The sequence below is a fragment of the Bufo bufo genome, chromosome 6 (genome assembly GCF_905171765.1).
Source record: "Bufo bufo chromosome 6, aBufBuf1.1, whole genome shotgun sequence".
Classification (NCBI taxonomy): domain Eukaryota; kingdom Metazoa; phylum Chordata; class Amphibia; order Anura; family Bufonidae; genus Bufo; species Bufo bufo.
This window is the reverse complement of record NC_053394.1, coordinates 360,618,143-360,637,270: the sequence shown is the minus strand read 5'-3', so window position 1 is coordinate 360,637,270 and position 19,128 is coordinate 360,618,143. Positions and strand designations below refer to the sequence as shown.

General features: G+C 42.5%; 1 protein-coding gene across 5 annotated transcripts in view; it reads left to right on the top strand.

The window, feature by feature from the left end:
• FADS6 (fatty acid desaturase 6) overlaps positions 1 to 18,367 on the top strand; it is a 32,443-nt gene extending 14,076 nt beyond the window's left edge. Inside the window, exons 2-8 of one of the 5 annotated variants that reach the window (XM_040435717.1) lie at positions 1,068 to 1,191; positions 1,971 to 2,425; positions 5,187 to 5,353; positions 5,487 to 5,667; positions 11,130 to 11,314; positions 13,789 to 13,968; positions 16,489 to 18,367. In XM_040435717.1, the coding sequence (XP_040291651.1) occupies positions 2,107 to 2,425; positions 5,187 to 5,353; positions 5,487 to 5,667; positions 11,130 to 11,314; positions 13,789 to 13,968; positions 16,489 to 16,638 (1,182 nt within the window). In that variant the 5' untranslated portion in view covers positions 1,068 to 1,191; positions 1,971 to 2,106 and the 3' untranslated portion in view covers positions 16,639 to 18,367. Of the gene's footprint in view, positions 1 to 1,067; positions 1,201 to 1,967; positions 2,426 to 5,186; positions 5,354 to 5,486; positions 5,668 to 11,129; positions 11,315 to 13,788; positions 13,969 to 16,488 lie in introns of all 5 variants that reach the window. The other 4 variants (XM_040435718.1, XM_040435715.1, XM_040435716.1 and 1 more) reach the window with 4 other exon arrangements.
• The last annotated feature ends 761 nt before the right edge of the window (positions 18,368 to 19,128 follow it).

Below are 19,128 nucleotides of genomic sequence, written 5' to 3'. Positions count from 1 at the left end.
AGATCCCCCCATAAGTGTCCGTCATCCACAGATCCCCCCATAAGTGTGTGTCCGATCCACATTTCTTTCTTTTTTTATTCTCTTATACGTTAATAAGGATACAGTGTTATGCAGAGGTGTACTTATAACAATTTTATAGACAAATGATACTATTTACAGTCGCGCGGGGGGCGCAAAATGTTTTCTTCTTCCTAGGGGGGGCATGACAGAAAATAATTGAGAAGCACTGCACTAAGCAATGTCATTTTCTTCTGTAGGCATCTTCATCTACGCCTATTATGAGAACAATACAGCTGTCCCAATTCTACACTTACTGCTATCATGAGGATTACCATTCAGATAACATCTTCCCCTCACAGCAGCCATAAGCTGACACTGGATTATTTGTCTACAATTAGAGTCATCAGTTTCTATACGCCAGAGCCACATTCATTAAAACTCTAGCTTTTCACAATTCTTGCATTTAATCCTAGTATGTGTTCCTTCTCTTAGGTCAAGTTGGGATCATTACTATTAGGGATAAGCGAAACGACTTCGGATGAAACATCCGGAGTCGATTCGCATAAAACTTTGTTCCAATACTGTACGGAGTAGGAGCTCCGTACAGTATTAGAATATATTGACTCAGATGAGCCGAAGTTATTGCTTTGCGAAGTCTCGCAAGGCTTCGGGTGATAACTTCATAAATTAATTTGTACTGTAAAAAAACATTTCCTGAACTCGGGTTTGGTTCCAAGTGGATTCGCTCATCCCTAATTACTATATATCAAGAATCTGAGGAATCTGTAAGAACAATCAGCTTTTATTCCTCTCATCACATTCCCAGTGACTCAAAACATGTTTAGTACTTGGTAGCATTGCTTTTATAATGTCTAACTTGGGTCAAGCGTTTTGGGTAGCTTTCCACAAGCTTTTCACAATAAGTTGCTGGAATTTTGGCCCATTCCTGGTGGAAATTAGTCAGGTTTGTAGGCTCTTTACTCGCACACGTTTTTTTCAGTTCTGACCATACATTTTCTATGAGATAAGGATTGTCTGAGATTTTAATATTGCTGACCTATCCTCAGGTTTGGTCATCAATATCAGATCGGCAGGGGTCTGACTTGCGACACTGTTTGAAGAGGCCGCAACATTCCGGTTTCAAGGCCAGTTCATTGGTCCCAGAATCTACGCGCAGCTCAGTCACAAAAGGTGGGAAATGTGAGTGCAACAATGTTAAAAGTGCATTATATTATATGTTGTGTCAGTATTAACTTCCTTCTAGAATTATATTCATCTGTCTTCTTTGGTCTTGAGGTAGTATGCAGATGCTCTGTAGACTATCTAGTCATGATTCTGGGAAGCGCGCCAGTTCTGGGCATGCAGCCAAAGAGTGAACAAGGAGACAAAAACATAGATAAGGGGAGTACGTACAAGGGGAGTACACGGGACCATCCTTCTTCTGTGCCAATCAATGTAAATGTAAAATGTTATGTTTATGGTTTATGAAGGTTGGCTTGTACCCGCCACCTTATCTGTAAGTATTATATAATCTTATACAACGCTTCATTAAAGTGGAATGATATTGTTGGACACATACTGTTTGTGTCTCAAGTTATTCACCTCCGAGCTCGGTAACTTTCTACTAATTTGGATTTCACATTATAATCAGTGGAACCTGATTGAGGTTCGATAACACCCACTCAAGTGAAAAGGGCTGAGCTGCAATACCAAGCACATCCACTATCAATGGATGGCGCTGTACTTGGTAAGCTCCAGGGAGCGCAGTGGCCTCCTCAGAAAGCTGATCCCAGGTGTCGGACCTAAGGATAGGTCATCAATATCAGAATCTTGGAAACCTCATTTAAGAATAAATGGTCACAGAAAAATCTAGTCAAATGTGATCTTCTCAAAGAGGTGATGAATAAAAATAAATTCTTAATCATCATCCTTTTGAATTAATACATTGTTTTTATATATTTTTTTAGTAGACTGGAGTCCATTTGAGAGGCCAAGAACTTACCTTTTACAACACGCACTTAGCCAACTTAGATGCAGTGACCCATATACTGGGAATCGCTTGTCACGGCCTGGTTCTTTTGTTGTTTTTGCCTTAAAAGTAATAAAATGGAAGAAGAGGTGGAGGAGTTTAGACCTGGCCAAGTCAATGGTCGGTGTCTTCAAGAATCCAGTGGGGAAGAATCAGAAATACTTGAATCCTCACTGATTCGTAGGACAACAGGGGACAAACAGCGCTCACCGGACTGTGGCACAGACTCAGTGAAGGAACCATTGGCAAAATCTGAAAATACAATCAAAGAAAATGGTGCCAGCATGCGGGAGCTCTCTCAGATGGTGCAGGGGGTGTGGAAAAACAGCAGCTGGTGGGAGAGATATGGAATAGACTGGAGTATCTTTGGACTGGCATTCTGCATGTTACCGATTGGTAAGTAACGCCTTACACTAACTGGAAAATAAAGAGGCAGAGAAGTCAGTGAAAATTGTAAAATATTTTCTACATCAGCCCCCATATTTTATCTCGCCGTTATCAGAAAGATATAGGGGGACATTTTTAAAAGACGCCGGTCTTCGTCCCTCCTGTGCTGGCGGTGCAACCGCCTAAGTTATGCAGAGATGCCAGGTCTCTACATAACTCTAAATCTAGAGTTTCTTTACACTTTTCTGAGGCCTGTTTTACACTTGCGTTGTTTTCCGGTATTGAGATCCGGCAGGGGATCTCAATACCAAAAAAAAAAATGTTCAGTTTTGTCCCCATGCATTCCGACTGGAGAGAGATCAGTTCAGGATGCATCAGGGTGTGACTGCTGAAAACTGCGGTTTTGTGTCCAGTAATAAAAAAAATATAAAAATAAAATGGATCCGGCCCTGAGAACAATGTAAGTCAATGGTGATGGATCAGTTTTTTTAGGAGCCTAAAAAAACAGATCCGTCGCCCATTGACTTTCAATGTAATTAGGATCTGTTATTTTCCATCTTGTTTTCACACAACCACATCCTAACGGAACGGATGCATCCTAAACTGCAAAATCAAAAAGGATCCGTTTAATTGCGGTATTGGGATCTTCTGCCAGATCTCAATACCAAAATTAACAACGCAAGTGTGAAAGTCTTTGCCAGCTCCCTCGCTGACGTGGATTTAGACCATTTTCTACACCCAAAACAGACGTAGAAAAAAATGATAAATGAGACAGGTCTGCCGACCCGCTCTTTTCCCCACCCATGCCAAAAAGTGGAAAAATAACTTTTGCGCCTCAATCTGCAACAGATATACACCAAAAAGCGCCATATATCTGTTCATAAATGACCCCCATAATATCTCCCACAATGTAAATGATTTTCTTGGTAAAGTTCATATGGGGGAAGTATCTGCTCACGTATGTCCCTTTTTCCATTATGCTACAACTACGATTAGAAGAGAAAGTGTGTATCAGAGGAAATGGCGATGTCTGCTGCTCATTATTTAAAGGGAACCTGTCACGTTGAAAATGCAACCTGAACTGCAGACGGAATGTTCTAGAGCAGGATGAGCTGAGCAGATATATAGCGGGTCATTTATCAAACTGGTGTAAAGTAGAACTGGCTTAGTTGCCCATAGCAACCAATCAGATTCCTCCTTTCATTTTTCACAGCTCCTTTGGAAAATGAAAGGTGGAATCTGATTGGTTGCTATGGGCAACTAAGCCAATTCTACTTTACACCAGTTTGAGTAATGACCCCAATAGTTTTCTTAGAAACGTTTCAGTATAACTTGTAACTTTTTAAAGAGAATCTGACATCAGTTTTATGGTTATCTAACTGAGGGCAACATAAGCTAGTGACAGATCCCCTTAGCTAAATGTTGGATCACTTTCTTTAACCCCTTCAGGTTACATTAATGCATTTTCATTTTTCACTCCCTGCCTTCCTGGAGCCATAACTTTTTTATTTTTCCGGAGCTTGTTTTTTTTGCAGGACAAGTTGTACTTTTTAATGGCACCATTTATTATGGCATACAATGTAGTGGCAAGCTGGAAAATAAAAAATTCCTAATGGGATGGATTTGGAAAAAAAAAAACGCAATTCCACCATGGGTTTTATGGGTTTTGTTTTTACATTGTTCCCTATGCAGTAAAACTGACCAGTTACCTTCTTTTTCTGGGTCACAGTGATACTACATTTATGTAGTTTTTTTCTGTGTTTTAATACTGGGAAAAAAAATAAAAGCTTTGGAAAAAAAAATTATTTTCTTTTCATCTCCATATTCTGACCCCGATAACTTTTTTATAGTTATATTTATGGAGCTGTCTGGGGGCCCTTTTTTTGTGAAACAATTTGTAGTTTTTATTGATACCATTTTTGGAGTGTCACTTTTGAAAAAATGATGAATCGGCCATGTTGATTTTTTTTATTCCATTACGCTGTTTGCCGAATGGGATAAATATTTTAATAGTACTAGCATTTTCAAATGCGGCAATGCCTATGATTAATTTTTTTATCGTTTATTTATTTTTTTATTCTAGGGATAGGGGGTGATTAGAATTTTTATATTTTTTTATACTTTTTTTTAAATTTGCAAGCAGGTGCCATCTTTAAAGACCAGACTTCCACCATACATGTATGGCAGAGGTCTGGAAAGGGTTCATCTTGTATTGAACAGCTCCAGCACATGCCGATAAGTCCTGAATATTCATGAGCTCCTGGCTCTTGAAGGTGAGCAAAAGTGAGAGGGTCTGAAGTCTTTTCAAATGCTTTGTGTATCTGCCCCCATTGTTTCTCCACTGGATTAGTGAAAAACTGTCTACCCCTGTGATGGCTAACCTCCAGCACTCCAGCTGTGGTAAAACTACGACTCCCAAGATATACACTTGCTTGGCCGTTCTCAGAACGCCACAGAAATTAATGGAGCATGCTGAGAGTCGTAGTTTCACCACAGTTGTAGTGCTGGAGCTTAGCCATCACTGGTCTACTCCATGTTCACTACTTTATCTGGTATATCTCCAGTCCGTAAACCCTCTAAGTACCTTGCTTTATATGTGTGACGCTGCTTTTGCTCCACAAGCTGAATTTTATTATCGTCTTACTTTACATTTAGCTCCTTTACATACGTATTACCACTTTTCGTATATATTTTTTATTTTCTGAGATGCAAGCCTTTTTTCGCTGCCCTTGTACTTTCGGACTCTTACATGGTCATGTTCCTTTGCCAGGTTTCCTGTGCCTCAGATCCCGAAGCCTTTTCGTGTGTGCGCTTGGCCTCTTTTTCCTCGGACTGGTTCACGTTGTCTTCACGGTCAAAGGGGGTCACATGTCTAGTCACCGCACGCTGTGCCAATCCCGCACCTGGAGCAAGTTTTGGGCCACATTCTTCATGGAGGTACAGGGAGCGGTTAGAAGTTAGCAAAGAAACACATAATGAGTCACGATTACACGTGGCATGAAAAAAATGATCTGCATGCTGCAAGCTTGAGTCCATATAGAGATTTAACCTGCACTTAAATGTATTTTAGGTGTGCTCCTGCATACCAGTTCCATGTGGAGAAGAAGGGCATGTCAAATTACATCATGGATACACTAACATTATTGGTCTAGGGGACTCCAGCATCTGGAAGGTTCCATACCTTAGCTGTGGCATCTACATGTTTGTGGCACCCCTGGCGCTGCCTATCATCACTGTACTTGTTGGAGTTAGTAAGTATCACTTTAAAATCTTCATATCTGTAAAATAAATTTTGGCGTGGCTGTCTGCGCAAAAATTCAGCTGAAAAGGCCATCGTGTGAACGTCCCCTTAGACCCTATCCCAGTGGCTCCATCTTGCAGAAGAATGGGGTTCCTATGTACTGTATTAATGGAGAGACACATTGCACATGTTGACAGCCACTCCATTCATTCCTTAAGGGAATGCCGGAGACAACCCCCAGTCCCATAGAGAATGAATGGAGCGGCAGCGGACCTGGACTACTTTATTCATATGGGAGCACTGGACAGTGGGGGTCCCAGTGGTTGGACCTCCACCACGCAGATGCTGGCAGGAGTGGGCTTGTCTTATTTCCTTCCAGGAGAGGGGAGTCTTAGCTAGGACAGTGAGAAAGCAAGTCCTATTGCTCCTGCTCCTAGGGCCTTAGGAACCAGAGTACCAACTCATCTGTGAGACCACTGCTCTAGAGATACTTCAAAGACAAAACTACAGATGTTCGGCAAAGCTACATTGTTACAGTAAGCAGAGTGAACAGCTATCTAGATTTTGCTGCAGGCGAGGGACTACAGCTCAGACACCCATCACCTTAGATCACATCCAGGCTAGGTCAAGTCAAAGGCCTGCATTACACGGTAGACACCTATAACCACATGTGATAGCCTACAGCTGTTAGCCAGAAGTTCAGGAAAGAAGCATCCACAAGATAGCACGTCAGAGGTGCCATCATCTGCAGTTTTGCTAGCCACCATACCTTATCATCTGGCAAGAGAAATTGCACTGTGTACAACTACTGCTGAATGTACTACAACTTCTGTTTTTCGACTTCTGGTATGATTCCTTATACCACCTGGGAGTTGTAGTTTCACAGCAGCTGGAGTGCCGAGTGCAGAGAGAGTCGGGAGCACCCCATACACATAAGCATGTATAAAACCAAAGGTTCTTTAAAACTTTGATTTGTTTCATGCATATGTAGCTCAGGTGTAGATTGTTCCATTGCACTTAGGAGCCAGTCTAATATGATTACCTACTTAAAGCGATGGTCCAGTCAGAAACTTAGAATTATATGGAAGTCAGAACCTACAGGGGATGACTACCTGCTTTTTATTTTATTTTTACATCTTGCTCCTTGGCTGCTTTTTTTGCTTAGCTTCATTAGGGCACAGCTATGATCTGTGACTACAGGTTAGCTACAGTGTCTACAGGGAGCCTGAGGTAGGCTGAGACACACCTCCTGCCTCATGATTGGTCCTGGCTGCTGCTCTCTCACTCCTCCCTGCAGCTCCGTCTCCTCTGATTGGCTGCTGTGTATAAACACAAGTTTGTTATGGATGCAGCAGGAAGTCAGTGCATGGAGATTTGATTTCTACTACAGCAAGGAAAGAATGATTATAAAGGACACAATACTTAGATCCCTATTACACAGCATGATTTTCAGGCCCATTATTAGGAACCAGTGCTTATAGGAATGCTCGGTCCCAATAACAGGGCTGTATAATAGAGCAGCCGAACCGCCGATAAATGAGTAAACTCTGGTTTGTCGGCTGATGGGCATCTTCTACCAGGATGAAAGATGCCTTATTATTTGCAGCTCCTCTCCATGTTTAATCAGGGATGTGATGCAAATTATCAATAGAACAGAATGGAGGAGAAATGACTGCAGTAGCGATCATTCTTCCCACATCCAGTTTGCATCGGCCTGTTTAATCAGCCCTTTGGTGCGCAAAATAGGTAATTTGCATAATAATGCTGATATCTTGCGAAATGCTGCAAGCTACTGTACATACATCACTAAGGTGTAATTTTAACCAGCGTTATCGACCCTACCTGGCTTAATAGGGTTGATCATGCTCAGGGGCTGACTGGGAACTTAAAGTGGCCCCGGGAAAAAAAAAACTAAAAGTGGCCCCATGTTCTAAGTGGGCCCAAATTGACAGAAGGTGGGCAACACAAGTAGACGGGGCCAACACATGTAGGCAGGGACAAGAGAAGTGGGCAAGTGCAGCAATACCACAGTGCAGCACAAAATATCGCCCCAGCAGAGCCAAATGCCACAGTGCAGAACAAAATACTGCCATCCCAGCTGCAGTATTTAACTTTGAGGACTGCAATACAGTTGAATTCAGGGGGGCACCTGTGGCCGCCAACTAGATGCATAAGTACCTGATGCTCCTAGCATTAATTAATGCAGAGAGGTTCTGACCATTATGGAGCCAGCTGGCAGCCACGAGGAGGGTTGTGTGGCCCCCTGGGCATTGGCCCACCGGGAAATTTCCCAGTAGGGTCCATTGCCAATCTACCCCTCTACACGCTGACATATGCTCTATAACCCACCAGTGAGAAAAAGATGATTATCAGGTAATTGCTACATATGCTGAGGGAAGTCAGTCTTAGGGCTCATGCACACGAATGTGTGCCGCCCGTCCCGTGCATTGGAGACCTCAAATTGCAGTCGCCAATGCATGGGCACCATCCGTGTGGCTGCCACAGACGGATGCACACCCATTCAACTTGATCCATCCGCACCGCAAAAAAATAGAACAGAAAACCATGGAAGGGCTCCGGATTGCGGACTCATTCAAGTAAATAATAAGTAGAGATGAGTGAAGTTCTTCAAAATTCAATTCGGCTGCTTCGCGAATTGTACAAAAAATTACTTTGTCAGTAGTGGGTGCAATGATGGGGAACGGCGATTGTACAGCCTCCCGTCATTGAGCCGCTCAGATGCCACGTTCATTGCTGATTGCAGCATCTGCGCAGCATCTGAGATCAATATTTTAGGGGTTTCTCCTAAAAAAAATAAAAAACATTTAATTGTACTCATCCAAAAAGGCCGACGCGGCCATCTTGCCTGCAGGTCCAGCGTGAAATCTCGCACGGCATGTTATGACGTCATAAGATTTCACGTGGGATCTTCAAGCAAGACGGCCATGGCGGCCTCTTGGCACTCAAATGGATGAGTTAAGTATAATTTTTTTACATTTTTATCGCCATTTCAGGGAAAATCTATTCGTCACCACGAAGCACTTCAATTCACTTATCACTAATAATAAGCATACACTGTATCCAGTAGCTGTGCAGTTTCTGTTATTTGTACGCTCTGCCCTCCTAACCTCCTCCTGTGATCTGATAGCAGCAATATCTGTATAATAACCACTGATCATATCAAACTCACCACTGAGAACCGGGAGACGATCCATCTATTGCTTATATTACCTCTGGCACTCCAGCTGTTGTGAAACTACAATTCCTAGCATGCATCCATTCATTTCTATGTGAGTTCTTAGAAGAGCAGAGCAAGTATGCATGCTGGGAGTTGTGGCAGGCGCAGGACTATTAAGTGCCTTGTGCGCTGTGGTATTAGAAGAATTTTGATATCTCTGACTTTTTTGTCTAACCAGACTGTCTATTACTCTGTAATTCCTCCATTCTATGGAAACAGTAGGTTTAAAGAGCACACCAAATGCGTGACTTCTTTATTAACTACAACTTTTCTACATATTACACTGCCGCCTCCGCAGCAGATAGTCCAGGTACAAAACACGTGTTGCATAAAGATTCATAAAATGGCGGTATGTGTAAGATGGTGGTTCAACTGCTCAAGCTTGTCATTCAACATAAAATGGTGGATATATTTCTATCTCCAGTATCTGTACTCTCACTTTAAGTTATTTAAGCACTTTATGATCTCTCTGAGAGGTATATCTGAGGTTAACCAAATAGTTCACTTGCTCTACTTGGTTTGCAGTTTGCTCTATACAATTGCTTATGATCTGGTATGAGCAGTTCGCATTTGTATGCAATTTGTTTGGTTGTTTGAGCAGTTCATTTGTATGCAATTGGTGGAACTGTAAGTAAACATACATATAACCAGTTCAGTATACAGTTCTAATCACTATATTAACAGTAGGAGCATTATATAACTGTTTTAAATATCTATTTTGGCCTCTTGCTTCCATAAAACACAGCTCTTAGTGGAGTGTGTGTCTGTTCAGCTCCTCTCTCTGGTGAATAATGATTCCAGCAGCTCCTGCTAGGGGAATTTTCCACACAGGCTGTGTGTGAGGCTGGCTGTGATTGGTCAAAACTCTTGCTGTGTGTGAGGCTAGCTGTGATTGGTCAAGACTCCTGCCCAGCAACAACAGTTTAACTCTATGCTTTTTGTTGTTTCTGCTGTGTCATTAAGCTTACCTCACATCCATATATTGAATCTTAAATGCATATTATCTTTTCTGCTTCTGTGAACACAATATATAACAGTTATATGACATCCAAAAATGAAGTCACTGTAAATAACTCTGCTTTTGTCTTTAACACACAAACATAGGAACTGTATTAAGGTTATTGGCAGGTCTAGCTGTATAAACACACAAGCTATATTAGCAAACTAGGACAGGTCTTAACTGGCCAGCTACAGGAGTTGTAGTTTCACAACAGCTGGAGTGCCGGAGGTTGCCTACCCCTGTTATAGACCTTTACCCATGGGTGCAGTGTGCGTAGTAGTCAGTAAGGCATGCTGTACAAATTCTTGGAAAGTTTTTGCAACTTACTCACTCCTGATCTTAAAAACAGAAATGTATGCCGTGATGACACGCTATAATGAGACCCAGGATAGGGACGTTGTGAAATATGAGCCTTTAATTGGTGGCAGCACCCAAAACTGTTATTTTCAGCCAAGCTATAGAAATAGGTAAGAATGTTAATGTAATAATTTACATACTGTGAAAGAAATCAACTTGTAGTGAACACGGCTCTGCTCAACAGGCATCCATATTGTCTACTTCCTCTGTATATCTTTGAATTAAAGGGTTTCTGTCACCAGAATTAACCCTATTAAACTAGCTGACATTAGCGATGTGCCAATGTCAGCTGAACCTAACTTGTTGGGACTTGTTCTAAATTGCTGTGAAAATACAATAACCCCCCCCCCCCCCTTCCCCGCTATAGATTTGTATACGGTAATAGGGGGCCAACCTGCTACTCCAATTCCCGCCAAGCAATAAACACATACAACAATTGCGGAACTTTGTATCCCATTCACTTGAGATGCAGTACCTTGGCCCGGCCACTATACAGTATATGGGACCTTCTGCTTCCAGCTCCGTACGCTGTAGCTTCCAGTGCCAGAAAGTGCTGCTCAGTGCTGGGTTTAAGACCCCCACTGATCTGATATTGATGAACTATCTTGAGGATGGGTGATCAATCTCTAATTTCTGGAAAACCCATTTAGTAATACCTGTTATTGCCATTAGAGGGATAAGTGTCTTGCCGTTTTTTGAATGTTGTAGTTGTGTCTGCCATTTTCTGTCTCTGTTGGTAGAGCACTCTGAAGTTTTACTACTGTTACTGTTAAGAACCCTTTCCTGTTTTCATAAGCTGTCCTCTATAGAAGTGATGTCCTGAGGTTCAATGTACTTGTATAACTATGTTAATCTTGTCTTTTTTTTGTATTTGCAGAATATGTAACTCAGATGCCATTAGTCCGAGCAATGCGCAGTCTTTTCTGCATGGCTTTTGGTTTGTGGAGTCACTTCCAATTGCTTGTACACGCCTCAGGCTTGAGTTATTCGTCAGCCCTTGGGTGCATGTTCCTCTCCAGAGCTCTGTTAGCCATACCATTTATACATGTCAATATATTTCAGGTAATATTCAGCATGTATTAATTCTTACACTACCTTACACCACCAGGGATGCTGGTATTCTTGCTGGGCTTTCAAACTAAAAATTTTTAAAACTCAAACTACTTGCCTTATGAATCCATTGCCGCATTGTACTGGGCATGAAGTAACTTCTACACTACCCTAGACCACCAGCTATACTGGTAGTCTTGCTGGGTTTTCAACGATTATTTTTTTCCAAAGCTATACTCTCCTCATGAATCCACTATTCCCATTGCCCACTAATCTCTATTTCCTGGTCCAGAAATGATGATTACATAGGAATGGGCATGAAGTAACCCCTACACTACCCTAGACCACCAGGGATGCTGGTATTCTTCTTGGGTTTAAAAAAAAAAAAAAAAAAAACAACAACTCATAGTTGCCTCATGAACCACATTGCCCACCAGTGTCATATTAAGCCCAGAAGGACTGCTCATTGCATAGTACTGAGCATGAAGTAACTCCTACACTACCCTAGACCACCAGAGATACTAGTTTTCTTGCTGGGTTTTCCCCAAATTTATTTACAAAAATCTATACTCTCCTCATGAATCCACCACCATTCCCATTGCCCACTAATCTCCATTTGCTGGTCTAGAGATGATGATTACATAGGAATGGGCATGAAGTAACCCCTACACTACTCTAGACCACCAGGGATGCTGGTATACTTTATGGGTTTCCAACCAAAAACATTTATTTTAAAGAGCCATACTTTCCTCAAATCCACAACCATTCCTGTTGCCTGACATTCTCTATTTCCTGGTCCAGAGATGATGTGTCAGAAGCAGTATGTGAGTGCTGCAGTCTATCGGTGGGGGATTTGACATTTCCTACACCATACCTGGTTGCTGTTGGAGCTCCTGCACAGTAGAATAAAGTGTTTTTGATAATAACATTGCATACAACACAGCAGGTCTATCCTCATGTACATTTTGAAGGGGTCATCAGGCTAGACGATCAATACTAGATCTGTGGGGGTTAGGCTATAAGCACCACTAATGGTTGACTGTTAAAAGGGACCACAGTGGTTATTCTGGTATTACAGCTCGTAAACTAGGGTAAACTGCAATACCAAACCAGAGTACGGAGTAGTGAATGAAGGCATGTGGCCACTTCAAACAACTGATCACCAGAGGTACTGAGAGTAGGACAGGAGTCATCTAATATGCTAAGCATAGGCAATCAATTTTGACGTCCCAAATAACCACTTTAAGGAGTGTGAGCAAAGAACACTACAGGATTATTTTCACGTTCTTTTGTACTGCTATTAGTTATTTATAGCCAAAGATAATACACAATTTATATAAGGAAAGGGCTGAAACCCAATCCTTGGCACATGGCTGTAACTGTAAGGCTAGTTTCACACTAGCGTCAGCCTTCTCCGGCATGCTGTTCGTGCTGCCGCTAGTGCACGCGTGTCGCCGGAGGTCCGCTCTGGCCCCATTGACTATAATAGGAGCGGGCCGGAGTTCCGGCGGCAGCACTGCAAACATGCCTAGAGGCAGCCGGAATAAAACGACGACATGTCTAGTCTATAAGTACTAACCGATGATCTAACAATTGGATCAAAGCGCATTAAATGGCTTTTAACACAAGCCAATGCAAACTGTATGGGGGATGAATGATCGTGAGTACGATCATTGAGTCCCCATTACAGTTTTATTATGCCAGCAGCAGATCCCCTGTTTACATGGAGCGATATGCTGCTGACAGCAATGATTTTTAGGCCTGATGCGATCAGATGTCAAACGAGCCAAATTTACAATGGGTAATGGTAGTGAATGTGCATTCTTATGAACACTCATTTGGCTTTTATTTGACCTAAGTGTCTCTTCGGTTCACGAATGTAATTTTGCCCCCACAATAAGCTTCCATGGCCAACTATGTAATGTGTATGGGGTTGTCCAGACTCTTCACCAATAGCAGATGTCAGGGGGAAGACCAGGATTCCAACATGGCCAATTCCTTTGTTCATAGGAGAGATAAGCCGCTGCCAGAGTTTTTTAATTTATTTTTTATTTATTCACTCACTTACGGTACACATTGCTTTATGTCTCTAATGGAGCTCACAATCTAAGTTCCCTATCAGTATGATTTGGAGTGTGATAGGAAACCCACGCAAATACGAAAAGAACCTACAAACTCCATGCAGATGTTATGCTTGGTCAGATTCGAACCTAGGACCCCAGCGCTGCAAGGCACCAGTGTTAACCACTGAGTCACCGTACTGCCCCCTAGAGTTGTCTTGAAGCAGTTTTAATTCCTATCCCCAAGTGGTCATCTATCTATAGACAGGCCCATCTATATGGTGTGGAGGTAATCACATCCATACTCTCTGTATACAGCCACAATGCAATGAAACTATGGGTCTTGATGAAACTACTGATTGTTCATGTAGAAGTCATTTGCATTTTTTCCTTCAGAACCAAAAATTTTGTTTTTTCTCTACCCAGCACATTGGCCTCCCAATGTTTTCCCCATCAAACCGCCCACATCGCCTCCAACTCATGACTAACGCAGTGCTAAATCTGCCCCGAAACCCAATCCTGGACTGGGCATTTGGACACTCCATCATCAATTGTCACGTGGAACATCATCTTTTCCCGCATCTGTCAGACAATATGTGTCTTAAGGTCAGCAACAATTCCAAGTTTGTTTCACAATTTATAATTTATTGGTGCACAGAGATATACATCTGCCTACATAATAAGTGATCACCTATAATTCACAATGGGCAACAATATAGGTAGGTATTGACCAAGATCTCCCTGTGCCACCCAGCCTCATCGAAGTCACCAAGCAAAAAAGCACAGGGAATCCGAGTAAAAAAGCCTTTATTATCTTCAATAAAAAATGACATGATATCTAAAATTCACAGTGGTAGTGTCAGGCATATATAAAATATAATACAAAGAGCACCTCCCGGTTGGAAACAATACATTTTTTACACACATCACAAATATTGCACTAAATACTAAATCCCACCAGCAACTAGCAGCATAAAGAGCAAGTGCAATGACATCAAAACATAAAATGCTGTAGGGGTAATCACCAACAGTGTAAAAGTACAATAAATAGTTTATCCCAATAGAAAAAGTTATACCAACCAGGATACCCTACGCCCCGACACGCGTTTTGCCTAATGCTTTATCAGGGTAACTACATAATAAGCGACATAACTATTGTTGAGCGAATCGTAGTATCCGAAGTGGACTTCTATCCAAATTTCAGGGAAAATGAATCCCGCACGAAATCTCGTGCGCGGTGATGTATGATGTCACTACGCCGACCAGTGTGATGACATCATCACGCACCACATGAGATTTCGCGCAGGATCTTCAATCAAGATGGCTACGGAAGTCTCTTCATGCTCAAACGGATGAGTTTTTTTATTTTTTCACCCCTGAAAGGCTTCCATTTTTACATCAGATGTCGCGATCAGTGATGAACACAGCATCTGAGGGGTTCAATGATGGAAGGGCGTCGCAATCGCCATTCCTTGTCATTGCGCCTGCTACTTTCAAAGAGATGCGCCACAAAGAAATCTGTCACAAAGCAAATTTCTTTGTGAAATTTGGCGAAGCAGCTGAATCTAAGTTTTCATAACTTTGCTCAACATTAGACATAACTATTGAGCTGGCAATACAGAAAACTTCTGTAAAATTCTGATAAACTTTGATATCAGACTTTTTTAAATTAAATTTTATTTAACTAGATTCAACTTTTTTTGTATTCCCAAGCATTACGCTGTTTCACTAAGAGGCAATCTATTCAGCCATTTTGGCATTACGTCTGTCAGGATCTAATAGGTAGGGTGTAAGAAGAGTCCTATAGGCCCCAGACATTGTGCCCCAGGCAGTAATAACCACCACTTGGTGCTTTAAAGAGTAAATGTAACCCACGCAGTCATAGAGCTGCCCAAAATGTAATAGTGCCCAGACTGCCCACAAGGTAATGGTAAATGGATTTCTGAGAAAATTCTGGTCATTGATATGCTACATGACCCCATTCCCATTGGAAAAATTTGTCCTTGATCCAATATGGTGGCTTTCAAGATGGCGGCCATGTTCCGAACATAGCCTAAAAGATAGGTCTCTCACCCATTACTTGCTGGGGTATTTAGAAATTTCATTTTCGTTTATGTGATAAAAGGGTGTCCTGCGACTTTTGACTCACCCTGTATAATGTTCCCCTTTGTGTTTCCACAGTGTAATAATGCCCCCCGTTCACGCCCCTACGTTTTATTTATAAAGGCCCTTTTTGGGGGCCACTATATGTCTCTTTTGTGCCCTTCAATATAATGCCCCCTTTGTGCCCCCACAAGGTAATAATGACCCCCTTTCATGCCCCTACATTGTGATGAGACCACCCTCTTGTGCCCCCACATTTTAAAACTGTTTTGCTTATGTGCTCTCAAAGTCAAATAATGTCCACCATTTGTGATCCCACAATACAAAAATGTCCCACCTTTGTGCCCCTCATTACAATGTCCACATTTGTGCCCCCATAATATAACATCCCCCCTTTGCACCCCTTAATATAACATCCCCACATTGTTTTAATGTCCCCATTTGTGCTAGGGAAACAAACAAAGACGCCTCATCTCTCTCCCTGTTCCCACAATGATCAGCCTGATCTTCTTCTTGTTGCCCATCAGTGTCCTGACGCAGGTGACGTGATGACTTCACTGCCTCACGCCTCCACTGCCAGGACCCTGACGCCATCAGAGTGCTCCCGGCCTCCAATAGGCCACGGACCTGAACCAGCCTGTGACTTACTAGAGTAAATCGCAGGGCAGGGAGCCAACGCCGTAAAGTTCAACTGGATCCACATCCTGAGAACACAGAGTCAGCTGAGAATGACACTGGACATTGGCAGGTCCCCTCTGTGCTCACTCATGGTCGCACTCCCTGCTAACAGGCAGATACTGATGCCAGACCTGGGTCTTTTATGACCTACAGATGCGTTAGTAACCCATCAGCACTCCATAATTGCATTGAATGCCTTAGATGCCACAGTCACTATTGACTACAGAGATCTAAGAGTCAAACCAGCCAGGATCAGAGGTATATATATTAATATCTCATATCTTGCAAGATGATAGTTGCTCTAGAATATATTATAATGGACTCTATGTACTTGTGTTCCTGCAGGTGAAGCCTTTGGTATCCAAATATGTGTGTGATCACAATATGCCCTACCACGAGGACACATATATGTCACGTCTCCACCTGTTTCTGAGCAATTATAATGAGCTGATGGTCCAGGCTCCTCCTATTGCACATCTGGTGGAATTTCACTGAGGTCCATTGAGCTCCTACAATACCCTCTATACACGGCACTCTACATTTCCAGGTTCTGCTCATATCCTCATATACTGTCCGTACCAGAAACGTCCATGAGGAGTTGTTCTATAATCTATATACATATTTTCCTTGTGAGGTACAGGGCAGGTTCTAGATTTGTTAGAGAAAACTTGTCATGTACTATATAATGTCTGATTTTCATTATTTTACATCAATCATGGCATAACCCCTTTAAATAAATTGGCAGCAGGTTTGGTGGTTGTCAGATCCAGCAGATCTGGGACGCACACATTTACTAAGTAAAATGCATTCAAATTTTTGCACACGTTCCTCCAAAATACTGGTGCACATGCCAGTGCCAGGTTTGTTACAAAATGTATATTTCTTGTAATGAGGTGCAGCTTGGGGCACATATGCAAAATCTGTACCAGGGGCCTCTGAACTGTACTACACTGATAATAATAGCGCCATCCATTGACATGGTAAGGAGTCTTAAATGAGCTTTGACTACAGATCAGAGACTATATTGTGTAGTATGCAGGTTTCTCCACTAGGTGGTGCTAGAACAAAGAATAAACATCTAGCGGAATGACATAGCGATGGACTAGAGCTGGTCTAGAAGGTTATTTACTTTGTTTTTGTAGGGGGAGTGGTGAGTGACAACCAGTATGGCCTCCATTACAGCTCCCGCCAGAGTTGTCTGTAGGTTTTCCTATTTTTCTAAGTAAAATTAGTTCTATAATACATTCACCTCTCAAGTATTGCAGAATAACTTGTGCAGGGGTCTGGGAATGCAGAATGACAAGTTCTGTGGGAACAATGACAGTGGACGTATCGGATGTTCCCCAGTTTTCCAGAAAGATACTGTAGATACTGATAACCGCAGAACAACTGAATAGAAAAGAATAGAACGTAACAAAGAAAATGGGACATCCCCATGGAAAATATTTCAAGGTACTAAACTGCCCACCTGTATACAATCTGGAGGCAGCCATACATGGCAGACAGATATCTTACAGTCTTCTCTAATCTCAGACTTTAGCTTCTTTCCCTGAGTAAATGTCAAGTTATCGTAAATAGATTTTTCAACGTGAGATCTGAATCCTTTGCTTCATTCTGGAGAATAAGTACTGCAAATGAAGAGTTAAGTGCACTGAGGGCAGGTCCAAGTCACCCAATGCACCCTTGCTCCTCCTGCTTCCTTCCTCTGCCAGCCCCCCCCCCCCCCCCCAACCTCCTTCTTGATTAATGGGGCCAGCCGAGATGACTATGCAGGCTTCTGGACCTGTCAATCAGGAAGAAGGAGGAACTGGCAGAGGAAGCAGAAATAGCAAGGGTGCACAGAGTGGCTTGAGCCTGCCATTGGTGCACTTAACCGCTCATTTGCGTATGGATTGAAAGTACTTTTTCTCCAGAATTAAAAAAAGGATTGCTAAGTGAAAGGTATCATTACACTCAGTTGAGCTAGCCCTACTGTGGAGCAATGACTGCTTATGCACCACTACACATCCGAGCCGCTGCTCAATTAGCCGAAGCAGAGCCTCTGCACTTGCGCCTCCAAAGTGCTGGTGTGAGATTGTCAGGGCTGGCTGAGAAGTCTGACCCTGTCAATCAAGTGGCAGGGGTAGCGTTCTCATCTTGGGGAACCCGTCGCAGGTGCAGAATAATTTGATTCTTATGAATTGGTTCGCCCATCTCTAGTCTGTGTCAACATATCATTGCTGGAACCAGGGGCGTAACTACCATAGCGGCAGACCATACGACTGCTATGGGGCCCAGGGCAGGAGGGGGCCCAGTCTTAGTTGGGATTATCTCCTCTTCTACTGGGGGTGAAAACTTGGTCAGGACTCTACCCTCTACAGGAACAACTTTTAGCAAATAAGGCAGTGGAAAAATCGCCCAAGGGTCATTGAAAACGGTTTAGGCAAAAATCCTTCTGTCCGGTGTGGGGGGCCTGGTTTGATACTTGCTATGGGGCCCTTACTTCTCTATGTACGCCACTGGCTGGAACCTGATGAGCAGAGGATGGCGGTGGAAGCAGGGGAACAGCAGTGCAGAGGGGGATTGGTAGGGTGAGTATTACCCAGTTTGTTATATTACATCATTGTCAGCCTTTGGCACAAAATTGAAGAGACTGGACTACTCGTTGAATGCGGATGAAGTATAATTCTAGCCCTTGGACGAGCAATGTGCTGTTTTTAACAAATTTTCATAATACTGTATCTGTCTCCAGCAGCAGCCACCAGCTCACTCTTCCATTTCCTGTCTTATACTGAACAAGAGTCATGCATGGCCCTTCTAGTTATGATTTCCTAATATACTCAAGGACCTTCCAGTGGGTGGTCTGTCCAAGAAGTAAATACGGCACAAGGACTTTTAAATGCTGATTAAGTGAGCTAATACGAATAAGTATTGAATCATCCATGTATTATCCAGCTGTGATAATACAATTGCTCAATAGATGGCAGCAGTTCTGTTACAAATACA